This window comes from Oncorhynchus mykiss, chromosome 13, assembly GCF_057628025.1.
Source record: "Oncorhynchus mykiss isolate SJ-2025 chromosome 13, ASM5762802v1, whole genome shotgun sequence".
Lineage (NCBI taxonomy): Eukaryota > Metazoa > Chordata > Actinopteri > Salmoniformes > Salmonidae > Oncorhynchus > Oncorhynchus mykiss.
The window spans coordinates 75,669,485-75,688,759 of record NC_143034.1 but is presented as its reverse complement, the minus strand read 5'-3'; the positions used below and the strand labels follow the sequence as shown (position 1 = coordinate 75,688,759).

Sequence of the window (19,275 nt, the reverse complement as noted above, 5' to 3'; positions counted from 1 at the left end):
GAAACAGAAGGGTCTGGAAGCTACTAAGGTAGACTTAAAACCAATGAATGGAAGAAAAGACTAGAGTCGTCTGGGTGGGCTGCAGACACAAGAAACAGAAGGGTCTGGAAGCTACTAAGGTAGACTTAAAACCAATGAATGGAAGAAAAGACTAGAGTCGTCTGGGTGGGCTGCAGACACAAGAAACAGAAGGGTCTGGAAGCTACTAAGCTAGACTTAAAACCAATGAATGGAAGAAAAGACTAGAGTCGTCTGGGTGGGCTGCAGACACAAGAAACAGAAGGGTCTGGAAGCTACTAAGGTAGACGTAAAAACCAATGAATGGAAGAAAAGACTAGAGTCGTCTGGGTGGGCCGCAGACACAAGTGATGACAAAGCAGTCAGAAAGATGTGCAGGTTGGTTGCAGTGGAGGGCAGCAGACCTCTCCATTTCTGAAACACTCCAGACAATTGTTTGTGACCCAGCAGGACAACACTAGTCTTTTCTACCCTAAAATACTGTGACCCAGCAGGACAACACTAGTCTTTTTCTACCCTAAAATACTGTGACCCAGCAGGACAACACTAGTCTTTTCTACCCTAAAATACTGTGACCCAGCAGGACAACACTAGTCTTTTCTACCCTAAAATACTGTGACCCAGCAGGACAACACTAGTCTTTTCTACCCTAAAATACTGTGACCCAGCAGGGCAACACTAGTCTTTTCTACCATAAAATACTGTGACCCAGCAGGACAACACTAGTCTTTTCTACCCTAAAATACTGTGACCCAGCAGGGCAACACTAGTCTTTTCTACCATAAAATACTGTGACCCAGCAGGACAACACTAGTCTTTTCTACCCTAAAATACTGTGACCCAGCAGGACAACACTAGTATTTTCTACCCTAAAATACTGTGACCCAGCAGGACAACACTAGTCTTTTCTACCATAAAATACTGTGACCCAGCAGGACAACACTAGTCTTTTCTACCCTAAAATACTGTGACCCAGCAGGACAACACTAGTCTTTTCTACCCTAAAATACTGTGACCCAGCAGGACAACACTAGTCTTTTCTACCCTAAAATACTGTGACCCAGCAGGACAACACTAGTCTTTTCTACCCTAAAATACTGTGACCCAGCAGGACAACACTAGTCAGGAGGATGTGATGGAGTTTAACAGGAAGTGATTATGTGTGTTGTACCCCAGAAGGATGTGATGGAGTTAAACAGGAAGTGATTCTGTGTGTTATACTCCAGGAAGATGTGATGGAGTTTAACAGGAAGTGATTATGTGTGTTGTACCATAAAACATTTGTGATGGAGTTAAACAGGAAGTGATTCTGTGTGTTATACGCCAGGAAGATGTGATGGAGTTTAACAGGAAGTGATTCTGTGTGTTGTACCCCAGAAGGATGTGATGGAGTTAAACAGGAAATGATTCTGTGTGTTATACTCTAGGAAGATGTGATGGAGTTAAACAGGAAGTTGTCGATGATTGACTGTCAGCTGAGGAAGTCTGAGCTGAGCAGAAGACACCTGGAGATCTCCAACAAGAAACTACTGGGATTCGCACAGGTACACTTCAGCTGTAACACACCTGTGACTCACCCCCAAAACACCTTTACAACAACACTCACCTCTCATACAACTAACTCCTGGGCTTCACACAGGTAACATTACACCTGTAACACAGTAACACACCTTTACAACATCACTTCCTGTCCACCTCTCATACAACTAACTCCTGGGCTTCACACAGGTAACATTACACCTGTAACACAGTAACACACCTTTACAACAACACTCACCTCTCATACAACTAACTCCTGGGCTTCACACAGGTAACATTACACCTGTAACACAGTAACACACCTTTACAACATCACTTTCTGTCCACCTCTCATACAACTAACTCCTGGGCTTCACACAGGTAACATTACACCTGTAACACAGTAACACACCTTTACAACATCACTTCCTGTCCACCTCTCATACAACTAACTCCTGGGCTTCACACAGGTAATATTACACCTGTAACACAGTAACACACCTTTACAACATCACTTCCTGTCCACCTCTCATACAACTAACTCCTGGGCTTCACACAGGTAATATTACACCTGTAACACAGTAACACACCTTTACAACAACACTCACCTCTCATACAACTAACTCCTGGGCTTCACACAGGTAACATTACACCTGTAACACAGTAACACACCTTTACAACAACACTCACCTCTCATACAACTAACTCCTGGGCTTCACACAGGTAATATTACACCTGTAACACAGTAACACACCTTTACAACAACACTCACCTCTCATACAACTAACTCCTGGGCTTCACACAGGTAACATTACACCTGTAACACAGTAACACACCTTTACAACATCACTTCCTGTCCACCTTTCATACAACTAACTCCTGGGCTTCACACAGGTAACATTACACCTGTAACACAGTAACACACCTTTACAACAACACTCACCTCTCATACAACTAACTCCTGGGCTTCACACAGGTAACATTACACCTGTAACACAGTAACACACCTTTACAACATCACTTCCTGTCCACCTCTCATACAACTAACTCCTGGGCTTCACACAGGTAACATTACACCTGTAACACAGTAACACACCTTTACAACATCACTTCCTGTCCACCTCTCATACAACTAACTCCTGGGCTTCACACAGGTAATATTACACCTGTAACACAGTAACACACCTTTACAACATCACTTCCTGTCCACCTCTCATACAACTAACTCCTGGGCTTCACACAGGTAATATTACACCTGTAACACAGTAACACACCTTTACAACAACACTCACCTCTCATACAACTAACTCCTGGGCTTCACACAGGTAACATTACACCTGTAACACAGTAACACACCTTTACAACAACACTCACCTCTCATACAACTAACTCCTGGGCTTCACACAGGTAACATTACACCTGTAACACAGTAACACACCTTTACAACATCACTTCCTGTCCACCTCTCATACAACTAACTCCTGGGCTTCACACAGGTAACATTACACCTGTAACACAGTAACACACCTTTACAACATCACTTCCTGTCCACCTCTCATACAACTAACTCCTGGGCTTCACACAGGTAATATTACACCTGTAACACAGTAACACACCTTTACAACATCACTTCCTGTCCACCTCTCATACAACTAACTCCTGGGCTTCACACAGGTAATATTACACCTGTAACACAGTAACACACCTTTACAACAACACTCACCTCTCATACAACTAACTCCTGGGCTTCACACAGGTAACATTACACCTGTAACACAGTAACACACCTTTACAACAACACTCACCTCTCATACAACTAACTCCTGGGCTTCACACAGGTAATATTACACCTGTAACACAGTAACACACCTTTACAACAACACTCACCTCTCATACAACTAACTCCTGGGCTTCACACAGGTAACATTACACCTGTAACACAGTAACACACCTTTACAACATCACTTCCTGTCCACCTCTCATACAACTAACTCCTGGGCTTCACACAGGTAACATTACACCTGTAACACAGTAACACACCTTTACAACAACACTCACCTCTCATACAACTAACTCCTGGGCTTCACACAGGTAACATTACACCTGTAACACAGTAACACACCTTTACAACATCACTTCCTGTCCACCTCTCATACAACTAACTCCTGGGCTTCACACAGGTAACATTACACCTGTAACACAGTAACACACCTTTACAACATCACTTCCTGTCCACCTCTCATACAACTAACTCCTGGGCTTCACACAGGTAATATTACACCTGTAACACAGTAACACACCTTTACAACATCACTTCCTGTCCACCTCTCATACAACTAACTCCTGGGCTTCACACAGGTAATATTACACCTGTAACACAGTAACACACCTTTACAACAACACTCACCTCTCATACAACTAACTCCTGGGCTTCACACAGGTAACATTACACCTGTAACACAGTAACACACCTTTACAACAACACTCACCTCTCATACAACTAACTCCTGGGCTTCACACAGGTAATATTACACCTGTAACACAGTAACACACCTTTACAACAACACTCACCTCTCATACAACTAACTCCTGGGCTTCACACAGGTAATATTACACCTGTAACACACCTTTACAACATCACTTCCTGTCCACCTCTCATACAACTAACTCCTGGGCTTCACACAGGTAACATTACACCTGTAACACACCTTTACAACATCACTTCCTGTCCACCTCTCATACAACTAACTCCTGGGCTTCACACAGGTAACATTACACCTGTAACACAGTAACACACCTTTACAACAACACTCACCTCTCATACAACTAACTCCTGGGCTTCACACAGGTAATATTACACCTGTAACACACCTTTACAACATCACTTCCTGTCCACCTCTCATACAACTAACTCCTGGGCTTCACACAGGTAATATTACACCTGTAACACACCTTTACAACATCACTTCCTGTCCACCTCTCATACAACTAACTCCTGGGCTTCACACAGGTAATATTACACCTGTAACACACCTTTACAACAACACTCACCTGTCCACCTCTCAACTGTAAACACAGTCACACAGGTTCTGTAACACACCTACCTGTGAGCCCTAGCTGACACCTCTCTGGGCATGCTCTGTTATGTTCTGAACCTGTACTGCCACCTAGTGGTTCAAAAATACTTTCTAGTTTTATGTATGTGGATTTCGGTGCTGACTGGCTAACTGGCTGACTGACTGACTGACTGGCTGACTGACTGGCTGGCTAACTGGCTGACTGACTGGCTGGCTAACTGGCTGGCTGGCTAACTGACTGACTGACTGACTGGCTGGCTGGCTAACTGACTGACTGGCTGGCTGGCTGGCTGGCTAACTGACTGACTGACTGGCTGGCTGACTGACTGGCTGGCTGGCTGGCTAACTGACTGACTGGCTGGCTGGCTAACTGACTGACTGACTGGCTGGCTGTCCGACTGGCTGACTGACTGGCTGTCCGACTGGCTGACTGATTGGCTGGCTAACTGGCTGACTGATTGGCTGGCTAACTGGCTGACTGACTGACTGGCTGGCTAACTGGCTAACTGACTGGGTGCTTAACTGGCTGACTGACTGGCTGGCTAACTGACTGGCTGGTTAACTGGCTGACTGACAGGCTGACTGACTGGCTGGCTAACTGACTGGCTGGTTAACTGGCTGACTGACTGGCTGGCTAACTGACTGGCTAACTGACTGGCTGGTTAACTGGCTGACTGACTGGCTGGCTAACTGACTGGCTGGTTAACTGGCTGGCTAACTGACTGGCTAACTGACTGACTGTTTATTTCTCAGAATGTTCACAAAGTGCTCACCACCCCCAGCTTGTTTGGAATGGAAAATGGGTAAGTGCTTATCTTCTAAATGTAACTCCTTAATGACAATTCTTCAAATGTTTGTTCATTCTGACAGTCTGTTGATCTGACCGGAGGGTTTGGGTGTGTGTGTGTGTGAACGTGTGTATGTGTGCTTCCAGGAGTAGCAGGACCTCTCCAGCCACAGACAGTCCAGAGACCCCCTCTCCCATCCCAGACCCAGCCTGCCAGTTAGCTGCAGAGGCCAGGGAGCTGGTGGAGGGGGTCAGATCCCTGAGCAGCACCGATGATACAGCCCCTCTCAGTGACTCAGAGGTGGGTGAACCACCTGACCCAGCCATGGACCCTAACCGGGCAACACAGTAAGTATGTATGATCAGCACTTACTTCCACTCACAACCCATCTGTATCTAGATGGAATATGGCATCTGAGTATTTGATAGCCATAGTCTTCCCTCTCCTCTCTCCTCCTTACCTTCCACTCTTCCTTATCTTCCTCTCTTCCCTCACCTCTCCTCCTTCCCTCCCTCCCTCTCTCCCTCAGCCCTCATAGCTCGCAGGCTCAGCCATCTCCTACAGAAGATCCAGCCAAAGACAAGCGCCGCCAGTAGAGAACGTTCAGAGAACGTCACAGAGAGCGTTTTAGAGAACGTTACGAGGACGTGAAAAGAACAAGGTGGCTGGGGACTAGGCTCAGAAGAACACTGTGCTTGGCTGACTACGTTTACCTAAAAACTACCAACGACCCTTTAAAAGACAGACAGACAGATGGAGAGAGACAACCAGACAGACTGTATGTAGGATGCTATGCAGTGTGTGTAAAAAAAAACAAAAAAACACTTACAACTCTTTAAAAATGAACCGCTGTCATTAGTTGAGGCTTCAGTCAATGTTCTGGGATTGCTTTACCGATTAACCACAAAATATTCTAGTTTATCTGTTTTCTAATACAGCTGTGTGTGTACTTACATTTCTCTGTTGATATTTAGCATTTGTCAGAATGTGAACGAAGGGGAGATTCTCAACTGGGAGTGACTGGGAACGGTAGCAGGTTTTGAGGTGAAATGGCAGAGACTTGTAGATGCAGTTCAGTTTGTTCCAAAGAGCTTGCCGTAGCCGATTAGACAGCACTACAAAGCCAAGACGCTACCGTTGGGTGTGTAGGTGTACAGACGTACAGCATGAGCTATGATGATGATGATGATGATGATGATGATGCACTGAACCTTTCTATCCCTGAGTTCCAATACTCTGTAAAATGTTCATTCTCTCATGTCCTATTTCCTTGTATCCTATTTCCTCGTATCCTTCCTGACCACTGAAATCTGGAGAGACCGGATAGTGACGTTCAATACGCCGGTGTGACATTGGCTGCTCGTCAAATTGGTTCCATCCGTTTATTTTTGGGATCAGCGGTCCTCAAGGACACGAAGAGAGATGAAGACGTTTGTGTTCATTATCTGAGACGGGACAGAAATGTGTATTTTTGCTCACAACAGTTCCCAGAGGTGAGGAGAGGAAGCCAGGCTAGGGTATTGGAACCTAGCCCTAGCTGTCTCTATAGCTGTATCGCCATGGCTACAGTAAGTGCCCTGTATGTGTATACTTCAGAGAGAGAGAGAGAGGATAACGTGGACGATGTGCCCTGATCCAAAGCGTCTCATCCTGATGACATCGTGTCACCATGGTGATGACCCTGTGTACAGAAACGGTTTGTCCCTTATACTGAAGTGCTCTGATGAACTGTCTGTCTGTTTTGAAGATGATTTTGTCCTGGAAAAGCCCATTTTCTGTTACGGATACCGAGGTAGAGGAAGAAGCTTTAGGACCTGCACGAGCTGTCATGGCGACGCCGAGACGTCTGCTTTTGCTGTTATTATAAAACCTTGTAAATCTTTAAGCTGAAAGAAATATTGCACTCTCCTTTGATGTCCTTCTCCACATCTTCTGACTGACACACACACACACACACACACACACACACACACAAACAAGTCCGCTGGACCAAGCCAGAGCTTACTATAGTATGTCTGTGTCAATTGAAGCTCGTTCAAGGCTTTGTCTATGAGGATTCCTTCCTTCCTTACTGTTGAGTTCTGTGAATACTTACTACGCTGTCATATCACATATGTTCCGTGACTTCTGTTAGAACTGCGTCTCCATAGCGACAGCTGTGTGGAAGTTCCGTTCCATAACCCACAGTTTGTCGGCTTGTCGTCTGAGATTGAGGTTATGTCACCAAGACAATAAAAAAAGAATGGAAAAAACAACAACAATGGCCTTTTAGCAGTGGCTGTGTCTCGATAGTCGTAACTAGCTCCCTTTCCTTGTGTCCTTTCCTTGTGTCCTTTTCCTTCATGATCAGTGATATGGAAAGAAGCGATACTGTAGGTAAAAAAGCAATATGGTGGAAAGCCATCCAATCCTTTCACCTGTTAGAGGTCCCGAAGGAAAGGAAATGAGGGGAGGAGACAAGGAAAGGAAGTAATGAAAGAGTATTGAGACCCAGCCGGTGTCTTATCAACTCAAAACACCTGATACTTCCTCAGTGCAAATGAAGGAAAGGAGACGAGGAAGGAAGCCAATGACGAGTAATTGAGACACAACGCGAAGCAGTGTATCTCAACAGGAAACATCATCAGTACCATATTATCACTGCATGGTTCTGGTTCTGACAACCTGTCGTTCAACATTCAACTGTGGAATCAAATGTTTGATTTCAGGAATGTAGAGAGAAACATTAGTTATACTGTCTTGTTTAAAATAATAGGTTGTATGATAACGATACCTGTGTGGTGGGATATATGGGCTGCGTCCCAATAATCTCTCCGTTCTCCCGAAGTGTGCACTCGTTCACTTTCCTTTATGGATTTCAAAGGACATGACTGGAATTTGGAACTCCCTCTAGAGTCCAGCCCATGCCAACACATATCCATGTATTTTACATTTGTATGGAGTAGTGAACGAGTGCACACTTCAGTTTTGGGACACAAGTCAAGGAGATGTGTACAACAGGAGGTCATGTAACATTAATAAGACATACCGTAGCCGGCTAAATGTGTCCGAGGTGTATTGTTTATATTGTTAAATACACATGCTTTACCAAACTGACTGACATGTAGTCCTGTAATTGAACTAGATTGCGTCATTATGTTTGGCCTCCGAACTTTCTTTTACTGTTTTTAATAAAGGATTAACCTCAAATACATCCGTGTCCCTGGAGTTTCCTACTATATATTTCTACTATGTCTGTTTCTGACTTCAATACCAGCCGACTTACAACAGGGGAGTAATCAAGGTTCAGGTGAAGTTAGGTGAGTGTACATTTCAATTCAACAATGTCATATTTTCAATGTGGACTATTCTTGTTGCAGTCTTGAATTGTCTGAATTGACCCCAACCCTGGTAGTAATACTGGGTTTATACGTAGTACCTCTAAATGGTTGTGTGAACTAGCAGCCGCCCAACAGCTTGTGCCAGTCTTTTATTACATCACCATAACACTAGACACATCTGTGGGATCATCTGGTTCTCCTCTCCATCATCACAGACTAAACATCATCTGGTTCTCCTTTCCATCATAACAGACTAGACATCATCTGGTTCTCCTCTCCATCATAACAGACTAGACATCATCTGGTTCTCCTCTCCATCATAACAGACTAATGATCTGGTTCTCCTCTCCATCATAACAGACTAGACATCATCTGGTTCTCCTCTCCATCATAACAGACTAATGATCTGGTTCTCCTCTCCATCATAACAGACTAATGATCTGGTTCTCCTCTCCATCATAACAGACTAGACATCATCTGGTTCTCCTCTCCATCATAACAGACTAATGATCTGGTTCTCCTCTCCATCATAACAGACTAATGATCTGGTTCTCCTCTCCATCATAACAGACTAATGATCTGGTTCTCCTCTCCATCATAACAGACTAATGATCTGGTTCTCCTCTCCATCATAACAGACTAAACATCATCTGGTTCTCCTCTCCATCATAACAGACTAATGATCTGGTTCTCCTCTCCATCATAACAGACTAATGATCTGGTTCTCCTCTCCATCATAACAGACTAAACATCATCTGGTTCTCCTCTCCATCATAACAGACTAATGATCTGGTTCTCCTCTCCATCATAACAGACTAATGATCTGGTTCTCCTCTCCATCATAACAGACTAATGATCTGGTTCTCCTCTCCATCATAACAGACTAATGATCTGGTTCTCCTCTCCATCATAACAGACTAATGATCTGGTTCTCCTCTCCATCATAACAGACTAGACATCATCTGGTTCTCCTCTCCATCATAACAGACTAACGATAGACATCATCTGGTTCTCCTCTCCATCATAACAGACTAACGATAGACATCATCTGGTTCTCCTCTCCATCATAACAGACTAGACATCATCTGGTTCTCCTCTCCATCATAACAGACTAGACATCATCTGGTTCTCCTCTCCATCATAACAGACTAGACATCATCTGGTTCTCCTCTCCATCATAACAGACTAATGATCTGGTTCTCCTCTCCATCATAACAGACTAGACATCATCTGGTTCTCCTCTCCATCATAACAGACTAATGATCTGGTTCTCCTCTCCATCATAACAGACTAATGATCTGGTTCTCCTCTCCATCATAACAGACTAATGATCTGGTTCTCCTCTCCATCATAACAGACTAATGATCTGGTTCTCCTCTCCATAACATATCATCATTATACATTTCTAAGAAAACTGGAAAACAAAAGACTGGGAAAACAACTGTTTATAAGAGCTTTATTACGTATTTATTTCTCTCCAAATGATGAGTATTTTACAGGTGTGACATGTAGTTCTCATGTTGTACACACGATGTCGTCTCAGTCCTAACGTAACAGTTCCAGGAAGTGAGAGAGAGATTTGAAGGACATGTGAAGATTTTTGTTGTTGCTCCTTAACCTATACCATATACAGGATATATATTAGCTATGTGGAATGTAAGCACATTGCTGTCATCCATCGTTTCCTGGCCATTCATTTTATTATTTATTATTCCTTTTATTATGTATTCCATCGTCCAGTTGATACATTTATAACAACTGTGTTTTGATAACCTATCACTTAATTTCACAAGAAACGTTGATGCCCGTTCATCATTCAGGCAGGCGAGATGGTCTCCACCTTCACCTCCTTGTCCTTCACCTTGGAGGAGGAGGAGCCCCACTTGTTCCAGGCCTCAGGGAGGAAAGGGATCTTCTCCAGTCTAGAGAGGTAGATGATGGGCTGGATACTACTGCTGATGTTAACGAAGGCGTACCCCACCGGCTGCACCAGGCAGCGGAACGTGTCCGGAGGGTAGTGGTCCTTGAAGGGGACATCAGAACACTCAACTGCCGTGCAACAAATACAACAGGATTTTATCTTTGTTCATCTGCCAACATCACTGAGGACAGTGCTACGGTAGGGTTGCAACGCTCTGGTGACTTTCCCAACATTCACAGGTTTTTCCAGAAATCCTTGTTGCGAGTATTCGGGGTTTCCTGTTAATTCCTTTCTTGTCCTTAATGATGTTGCCTGATGTATAAAGACACATTCCTAGATGGCTTGTCTACAGGTCTGAACAGTTCCAGTAACTTTCCCCCCCAAATCCCATGTTTGCTAGAAATCCTGGTTGGAAGATTCCCATCTGCCAGAATAGGAAGGGAATTAACAGGAAACCCCGAATACTCGCAACAAGGATTTCTGGAAAAACCTGTGAATGTTGGGAAAGTCACCAGAGCGTTGCAACCCTACCGTAGCACTGTCCTCAGTGATGTTGGCAGATGGGAATCTTCCAACCAGGATTTCTAGCAAACATGGGATTTGGGGGGGAAAGTTACTGGAACTGTTCAGACCTGTAGACAAGCCATCTAGGAATGTGTCTTTATACATCAGGCAACATCATTAAGGACAAGAAATAGAATCACTAGAACGGGAGTCCTCATTCAAGTCAATGGGTCAATGAGTCAATGGGAGTCAAGTCAATGAGTCAATGAGTCAATGGGAGTCAAGTCAGTGGGACAATGAGTCAATGGGAGTCAAGTCAATGGGTCTGTGATTCAATGGGAGTCAATGTGAGTCAAGTCAATGGGTCAATGAGTCAATGGGGGTCAAGTCAGTGGGTCAATGAGTCAATGGGAGTCAAGTCAATGGGTCTGTGATTCAATGGGAGTCAATGTGAGTCAAGTCAATGGGTCAATGAGTCAGTGGGGGTCAAGTCAATGGGTCAATGAGTCAATGGGAGTCAAGTCAATGGGTCAATGAGTCAATGAGAGTCAAGTCAATGGGTCTGTGATTCAATGGGAGTCAATGTGAGTCAAGTCAATGGGTCAATGAGTCAATAGGAGTCAAGTCAATGGGTCAATGAGTCAATAGGAGTCAAGTCAATGGGTCTGTGATTCTATCTATTCTATTTCGATGGACAATACCCCCACCCAGGTCATCACCTCAAAAGGGAACAGAGCCACCGGAGGCAAGTAGTTGAACACGATGATGGACAGGACCGACATCACCATCTTGAAGGCTTTCTTCTTCATGGGGTGCATGTCGTCCTTCCCAGAGCCACTGGACCTCTTCAGGGCCACCAGGATGGCCCCGTTACACAACACCATCCAGCCAAACGTTGCCAGGATTGTCCCTGTGAAGACCTGAGGGTAGCAGAAGTGGACATTTATCAAAGAAATATGTACAGTGCCTTGCGAAAGTATTCGGCCCCCTTGAACTTTGCGACCTTTTGCCACATTTCAGGCTTCAAACATAAAGATATAAAACTGTATTTTTTTGTGAAGAATCAACAACAAGTGGGACACAATCATGAAGTGGAACGACATTTATTGGATATTTCAAAACTTTTGTAACATATCAAAAACTGAAAAATTGGACGTGCAAAATTATGTAAATGCACCTTTTTGGCCGTATTTTTATTTAGTGTTTTTACCTTTAACTTTTTGTTTGAGTTGTTTTTATTAATTGATTTACGTAGTTTATTTATTATGTTATACTGTGGAGTGCATTGTATTGCTACTTTTGTCCAATATGTGCTATACAATAAAGTGGGATGGATTGATTCATCTATTGATTGAGTGATTGATTGATCTATGGATTGACCTTCTCGAAGTTGTGCAGGCCCCCGATGGTCTTGGCGGAGGCGTAGGTGAAGGTGAGCCCCAGGACCACCGCCGAGAGAGACACCCTGTACTTGGTGTCCTTCAGCTGGCCGTAGGATAGAGGGAAGAGGACCGCCACGAACCGATCCAAACAGATACAGGACAGGAACAGAGGACCGCTGGTGTCCTGGACGAGAAGAAAGTGGAGAGAAAGGAGGATGAGAAGGAGAATAGGAAGGAGGAGGAGGAGGAGGAGAATAGGAAGGAGGAGGAGGAGGTGGAGGAGGAGGATAATAGGAAGGAGGACAAGGAGGTGGAGGAAGAGGAAGAGGAGGATGAGAATAGGAAGGAGGAGAAGGAGTTGGAGGAGGAGAATAGGAAGGAGGTGGAGGAAGAGGAGGAGGTGGAGAAAAACAAGTTTACTTATTGTCAAATGTCACAGATGAGATGTTACGTACAAGATAGTGGCCCCCTATTCCCTATATAGAGCACTACATTTGACTAGAGCCCAACGAACACTATGTAGGGAATTGAGTGTCATTTTGGATGTAACCTCTACAACATATATTCCCTACATAGTGTACTTCTTTTGACCAGGGCCCATATTGGTGTCCATGGGGGTGTCTATAGGGGTGTCCATAAGGGTGTCCATATTGGTGTCTATAGGGGTGTCCATAAGGGTGCCAATGGGGGTGTCCATAGGGGTGTCTATAGGGTTGTCCATAAGGGTGTCCATATTGGTGTCTATAGGGGTGTCTATAGGGGTGTCCATGGGGGTGTCCATAGTGGTGTCCATAGGGGTGTCCAAATTGGTGTCCATAGGGGTGTCCATAGGGGTGTCCATATGGGTGTCCATTGGGGTGTCTATAGGGGTGTCCATATGGGTGTCCATTGGGGTGTCTATAGGGGTGTCTATAAGGATGTCAATGGGGGTGTCCATAGGGGTGTCCATATGGGTGTCCATTGGGGTGTCTATAGGGGTGTCCATAAGGGTGTCCATAGGGGTGTCCATAGGGTTCTGGTCAAAAGTAGTATGCTATGTAACAGGGTACAATTTCAGACGCTGAAATTCCAGAATGCAGAATCACTAAATTCTCCTATATCCTATAGCCCTGCACCTTGACGCCGAAGGAGAACATGAGAGCGGACCAGACATCCTTGCTGTGCCAGTAGTAGATGTTCAGATAGCTGAAGGGGACCATGATGCCAAAGTAAGCGTCCATGAAGGCCAGACAGCCCAGGAAGATGTCTGAGGAGGACGGCTCCTTACGGTTACGGACCAGAATCACCATGACTACCACAAGGCAAGACAACAATGTTATTAGCTAGTTTCATAGTCTGTCAGAGACAGAAATTATTATGTTTTTCTCTGCTGGAAGGAGTATAGGGTCAGGGGTCAATACCCTGGAGTTATGTAAATATAAACACACTGGAAGGAGTATAGGATCAGGGGTCAATACCCTGGAGTTATGTAAATATAAACACACTGGAAGGAGTATAGGGTCATGGGGTCAACACCCTGGAATTATGTAAATATAAGCACACTGGAAGGAGTTTAGGGTCAGGGGTCAATACCCTGGAGTTATGTAAATATAAACACACTGGAAGGAGTATAGGGTCAGGGGTCAATACCCTGGAGTTATGTAAATATAAACACACTGGAAGGAGTATAGGGTCAGGGGTCAATACCCTGGAGATATGTAAATATAAACACACTGGAAGGAGTATAGGGTCAGGGGTCAATACCCTGGAGTTATGTAAATATAAACACACTGGAAGGAGTATAGGGTCAGGGGTCAATACCCTGGAGTTATGTAAATATAAACACACTGGAAGGAGTATAGGGTCAGGGGTCAATACCCTGGAGTTATGTAAATATAAACACACTGGAAGGAGTGTAGGGTCAGGGGTCAATACCCGGGAGATATGTAAATATAAACACACTGGAAGGAGTATAGGGTCAGGGGTCAATACCCTGGAATTATGTAAATATAAGCACACTGGAAGGAGTTTAGGGTCAGGGGTCAATACCCTGGAGTTATGTAAATATAAACACACTGGAAGGAGTATAGGGTCAAGGGTCAATACCCTGGAAAGACACAATGGTACAAGATAGTTCCTGGGATTGGAATCAGCAACCTTACGGCTGGCTACTGGTGGACTGCTCTTACCTCTGTAACCTCTGGGCTACCTACCTAAGATGTTAGCGGGGAGTCCCAGGAACACGTTGAAGGTCTGAACAGACAGGTCGAAGAGGATCCCTGACACATTCTCCTCGCACCCATGAAACACACTGAAGGGTTTGACCGTAGCGTTGGTCACGAGGTCCGTAACAGCACTGTTGTTCGTGGGGTGGAGAGCAGTAGGGAGGCTGGGGGTGTTGAGTGATGAATATAGAGTGAGAGGATCTTCCATGGTTTACTTTACACACCGCAGAGGTCAGAGGTCAGATTAAACAAGACTGATGGAGATAAAATTTTAAAAAAGATGAATAAAAGTGGGGGAAAAAAGCGATTTAAAGATAAACAGACACTTCTTAATGAATGCATTTATGAATTGATCTAGTATATACATAATACATTATTACTGAATGAATAATCAACGTCATGCATAAATTATCCATCAAATGTCCGTAGGTAAAATCTCATTTAGATGATTAACATATATGTTAATCTCCAAAGTCCTAGTTTAACCTTATAGTGGGGAACTGACCCACAACTAATGAATTAAGCATCACTAAGTATGCTTCCATTTGCCAATGTTTTCATGTCAAATATATCTGTATATATATAGTCCCCTTTAACATCATGGTGTAGCACCTTATTCCATGCTTTAAAGGCCCAGGGCAGTCAAAATTCAGCTTTTCCTGTGTTTTTGTATCATATTGTACACCAGCCGATGAAACTAACACTGTAAAAGTGTGAAAAGATGTATTAGTGTTATTTTCTATTAGTTGCTGGTAGAAAATATAATCTACCTTCTAATCAGCAGGTTTTGGGTAGAGTTTCAGCTTGACCGGTGACATCACCAGGCGGTATACGTTGTAATAGACCGGTGACATCACCAGGCGGTATACGTTGTAATAGACCGGTGACAAAGAGAGTTCCAAACCTCATTCAGACTCCCAGATAGTCCAAGAAAAATGTATTGCTTTAATTTTTTGTTGTTGTTGCTAAAAAGCAAATGTTGTAAATGTTTGACCAATATTCATGTAAAACTATCACAGTAAGGTAAGTTAATTGTTACTCAGAAAGGATTTGATATTGAGATAAAAAGGGCTGCATTGGACCTTTAAAGGACCAACCCGGAGTTGATCCCTCCCTTTTTATGAGCTGTTAAATGAATGATATTTAGCCGTTGATTCTTGCAGAATAAAATGTATAAATTCCTCATGAGCTTAGTTCAGCTGTCATTCCCCATCAGAACCCAAAATATAACCTGTTTTTAATACAATGTTAGTAAACAAAGTAAATGTAAACACTGTACAGCCTCAAAACACGGTTACAACTATAATCTAGATGTCATGGATGGTCAGTCCTTGTACCCATAGCTCTGTCTGTGAATTTGAGGTGTGGCTATATTTCTCAAACCCCATCCCTCGCCTGTTAACCAAATGGCCAAGTGGCTGGGCACCACTATGTTATTGTTTCAACTGCGGTCTGACCCTTTCCCTCACCTGTTAACCAAATGGCCAAGTGGCTGGGCACCACTATGTTATTGTTTCAACTGCGGTCTGACCCTTTCCCTCACCTGTTAACCAAATGGCCAAGTGGCTGGGCACCACTATGTTATTGTTTCAACTGCGGTCCATCCCTTTCATGGAAAGTTCCTTCCCAGCGAGTGTTCTCGTAACGAAGCCAAAGAGTCTCAGCTGAGCTGCAGTATGTGTTGGACCTCTGTGTCACGATCCTCTTCAGTCACACAGACAGCTGATAAACAGCACACAGGCCTCCCTGCAGGCTATTGTTCTGTTATTCTGGCTCTACCAAGGAGCCCTCTGTGGAACTGACAGTCTCCAATGACACGCTGGAACACTTTAGAGAGCTGAAACGATGTGTAAACTGTGTGTACAGGGAACTGTTCTGTTATTCTGGCTCAATTAGGGACTATAAGGGAAGGTTTCTCTTTACCCAGAATGGATGTTCTCTGGAGAGTTAAACTGTGTGCACAGGGAATACACCCTCGCCTGAGGACCACTGGGAGACGAGGACCGCCCCTATTGCACCTGGATAAAAGGACTTGCAGGACTCCAACAGGTCTATAAACAGTACCAGGCTCTTCATCTTTGACAACCTGCTGTAAAGTCCATATTAACAGTACCAGGCTATTCATCTTTGACAACCTCCTGTAAAGTCCCTAATAACAGTACCAGGCTCTTCATCTTTGACAACCTGCTGTAAAGTCCATATTAACAGTACCAGGCTCTTCATCTTTGACAACCTGCTGTAAAGTCCATATAAACAGTACCAGGCTCTTCATCTTTGACAACCTGCTGTAGGCCTCACAGCTCAGCTTCTCCTTCCCCTTTCGTCTCCCAGGCAGAAGCATTATGCATCTAATTTGTTTCAAGGAGGCACTTACAGCCAAATGTAATATCTGTTCACTTCTGTGTTGAATAAAGTGATGGGTAAATTTCTATCCAACAAACGGCATGAGCCCCCTTTATATTCAATGGGTGTAACACCTGTGCTTTGCTCCCTGAATGGAGCCATTTCCGTGCCAACAGAAATTGTATTTGAATTCCACAATTTTGAATTTGTATTAAGATGTTGAACTTTAATTTCATCTTTTAGAATTTGTAATGTACAAATTGAATCATTGAATTCATCAAATGATTATCATCAAACATGTTTAATGTTTAAAACCCGAATTGAATTAATATTGCATTCAGTTTTAAAATTCTATGTATTTGAATATTCAAGCTCAATAATTATAAATTCAGTTTCAGTATAGTAGATATTGCTTTCCTGGTCCGTGTAATCAACATTGCAAACCTTCATTTCAAGTGGATCAGCGTTTCACATATTCAACTTCTCAGATGAATTCTGATTCAGTTTTCAAATTCAGTTCTTTAAATTCAGGTTCAAAACCAGATACAACATCCTGGTACTTTGCCAACCAGGAAGCGTGGGGAGGAGAACAGATAGAATCAAACACTGTGGTCAACAGAAAATGTTGGCATTTTTAATTAGAATGTAGCATGGAAACCAGTTTGGCAATTGGCTAATATAACCCCATTCCTGAAAGCTAAGACTTTATGGAGCATGGATGTGTTCCCCTCTATGGAGATCACATGGAGATCATGTGGAGATCACATAGAGATCACATAGAGATCACATAGAGATCACATGGAGATCACACGGAGATCACACAGAGATCACGCAGAGATCACACAGAGATCACATAGAGATCACACAGAGATCACATGGAGATCACACAGAGATCACATGGAGATCACACGGAGATCACACAGAGATCACACAGTGATCACACAGTGATCACATAGAGATCACATAGAGATCACATGGAGATCACATGGAGAGTACATGGAGATCACATAGTGATCACATAGAGACCACATAGAGACCACATGGAGACCACATGGAGATCACATGGAGATCTCATAGAGATCACATAGAGATCACACAGAGATCACACAGAGATCACACAGTGATCACATAGAGATCACATAGAGATCACATGGAGATCACATGGAGAGTACATGGAGATCACATAGTGATCACATAGAGACCACATAGAGACCACATGGAGACCACATGGAGATCACATGGAGATCTCATAGAGATCACATAGAGATCACACAGAGATCACACAGAGATCACACAGTGATCACATAGAATTTAACCCCCATAACAATATAGTTGAACTGTCCTGTCATAGCCCTTCTAAGGCCAGCCTTTCCACTGGCAAAGTACCAGGTTGTTGTCTCTGGTTTTGGATCTGAATTTAGAGAACTGAATTTGAAAACTGAATCAGAATGCATCTGAGAAGTTGAATATCTGAAACGTTGATCAGTCCGTTGTTGATACAGTCCCTAAGTGTTTCACGTCAGCAGTCAAGTTCTCAAGGTACTGGACTTTTAAGAAGAAACGTGTTATAAAGATACAAATTGCACTTAACAAAAAAAATTGCTTGACTGCTGACATGCAAATCATTTTGGGACTGTATCAACAGTGGACTAATGAGAACAAAACTGTCCCGTTCTGACCTATATTTCCTTTGTTGTGTATCTATTTAGTATGGTCAGGGTGTGAGTTGGGTGGGCAGTCTATGTTTGTTTTTCTATGATTTAGGTATTTCTATGTTTCGGCCTAGTATGGTTCTCAATCAGAGGCAGGTGTCATTAGTTGTCTCTGATTGAGAATCATACTTAGGTAGTATGACACTGTGTGTTTGTGGGTGATTGTTCCTGTCTCCGTGTTTGCACCAGACAGGGCTGTTTTGGTTTTTTCACATTTCTTGTTTTGTTAGTTTATTCATGTATAGTGTCTTCATTAAAGAACCATGAATAACCACCACGCTGCGTTTTGGTCCGCCTCTCCTTCACCTCAAGAAAACCGTTACAAAAATAGATAGTTTGAGTGATGTTGCCCTTCAAACATAAACAAATATTACATTCAATTCAATACCTTAACCCAAATTCAAAATGATTAAATTCTGTCACTGAAGTGGCTCCCTATCCCTGTCTCAGTCCCTTATAGGCCCCTACTCTGTATACAGAGATGTTTC

At 43.5% G+C, this 19,275-nt stretch overlaps 2 protein-coding genes across 8 annotated transcripts in view; one reads left to right on the top strand and one right to left on the bottom strand.

Annotated features, from left to right (window-relative positions):
• Window positions 1–8,592, top strand: part of LOC110487124 (syntaxin-binding protein 4) — a 141,615-nt gene extending 133,023 nt beyond the window's left edge. For 5 of the 7 annotated variants that reach the window (XM_090197665.1, XM_090197666.1, XM_090197664.1 and 2 more), the window contains exons 20-23: window positions 1,446–1,562; window positions 5,367–5,416; window positions 5,548–5,748; window positions 5,931–8,592. In XM_090197665.1, the coding sequence (XP_090053791.1) occupies window positions 1,446–1,562; window positions 5,367–5,416; window positions 5,548–5,748; window positions 5,931–5,997 (435 nt within the window). In that variant the 3' untranslated portion in view covers window positions 5,998–8,592. Of the gene's footprint in view, window positions 1–1,445; window positions 1,563–5,366; window positions 5,417–5,547; window positions 5,753–5,930 lie in introns of all 7 variants that reach the window. The other 2 variants (XM_090197669.1, XM_090197670.1) reach the window with 1 other exon arrangement.
• Window positions 8,593–10,163: 1,571 nt separating this feature from the next.
• Window positions 10,164–15,034, bottom strand: LOC118938104 (G protein-coupled receptor 183-like). Its single transcript, XM_036939791.2, has 5 exons — window positions 14,721–15,034; window positions 13,644–13,819; window positions 12,527–12,712; window positions 11,866–12,066; window positions 10,164–10,744 (listed from the first exon to the last, which is right to left on the bottom strand). The coding sequence occupies exons 1-5, from the start codon at window positions 14,938–14,940 to the stop codon at window positions 10,538–10,540; spliced, it is 990 nt and encodes a 329-aa protein (XP_036795686.2). The 5' UTR covers window positions 14,941–15,034; the 3' UTR covers window positions 10,164–10,537.
• Window positions 15,035–19,275: the final 4,241 nt, after the last annotated feature.

Excerpts from the sequence above, each read along its gene's own strand:
- LOC118938104 (XM_036939791.2), bottom strand. The coding sequence starts at position 14,940 with ATGGAAGATCCTCTCACTCTATATTCATCACTCAACACCCCCAGCCTC. Across the intron at positions 13,820-14,720 it reads ACTCCCCGCTAACATCTTAG|TCATGGTGATTCTGGTCCGT; the intron begins GTAGGTAGCCCA and ends GCCTTGTGGTAG. Across the intron at positions 10,745-11,865 it reads TGGCTCTGTTCCCTTTTGAG|GACCACTACCCTCCGGACAC; the intron begins GTGATGACCTGG and ends GTCCCCTTCAAG.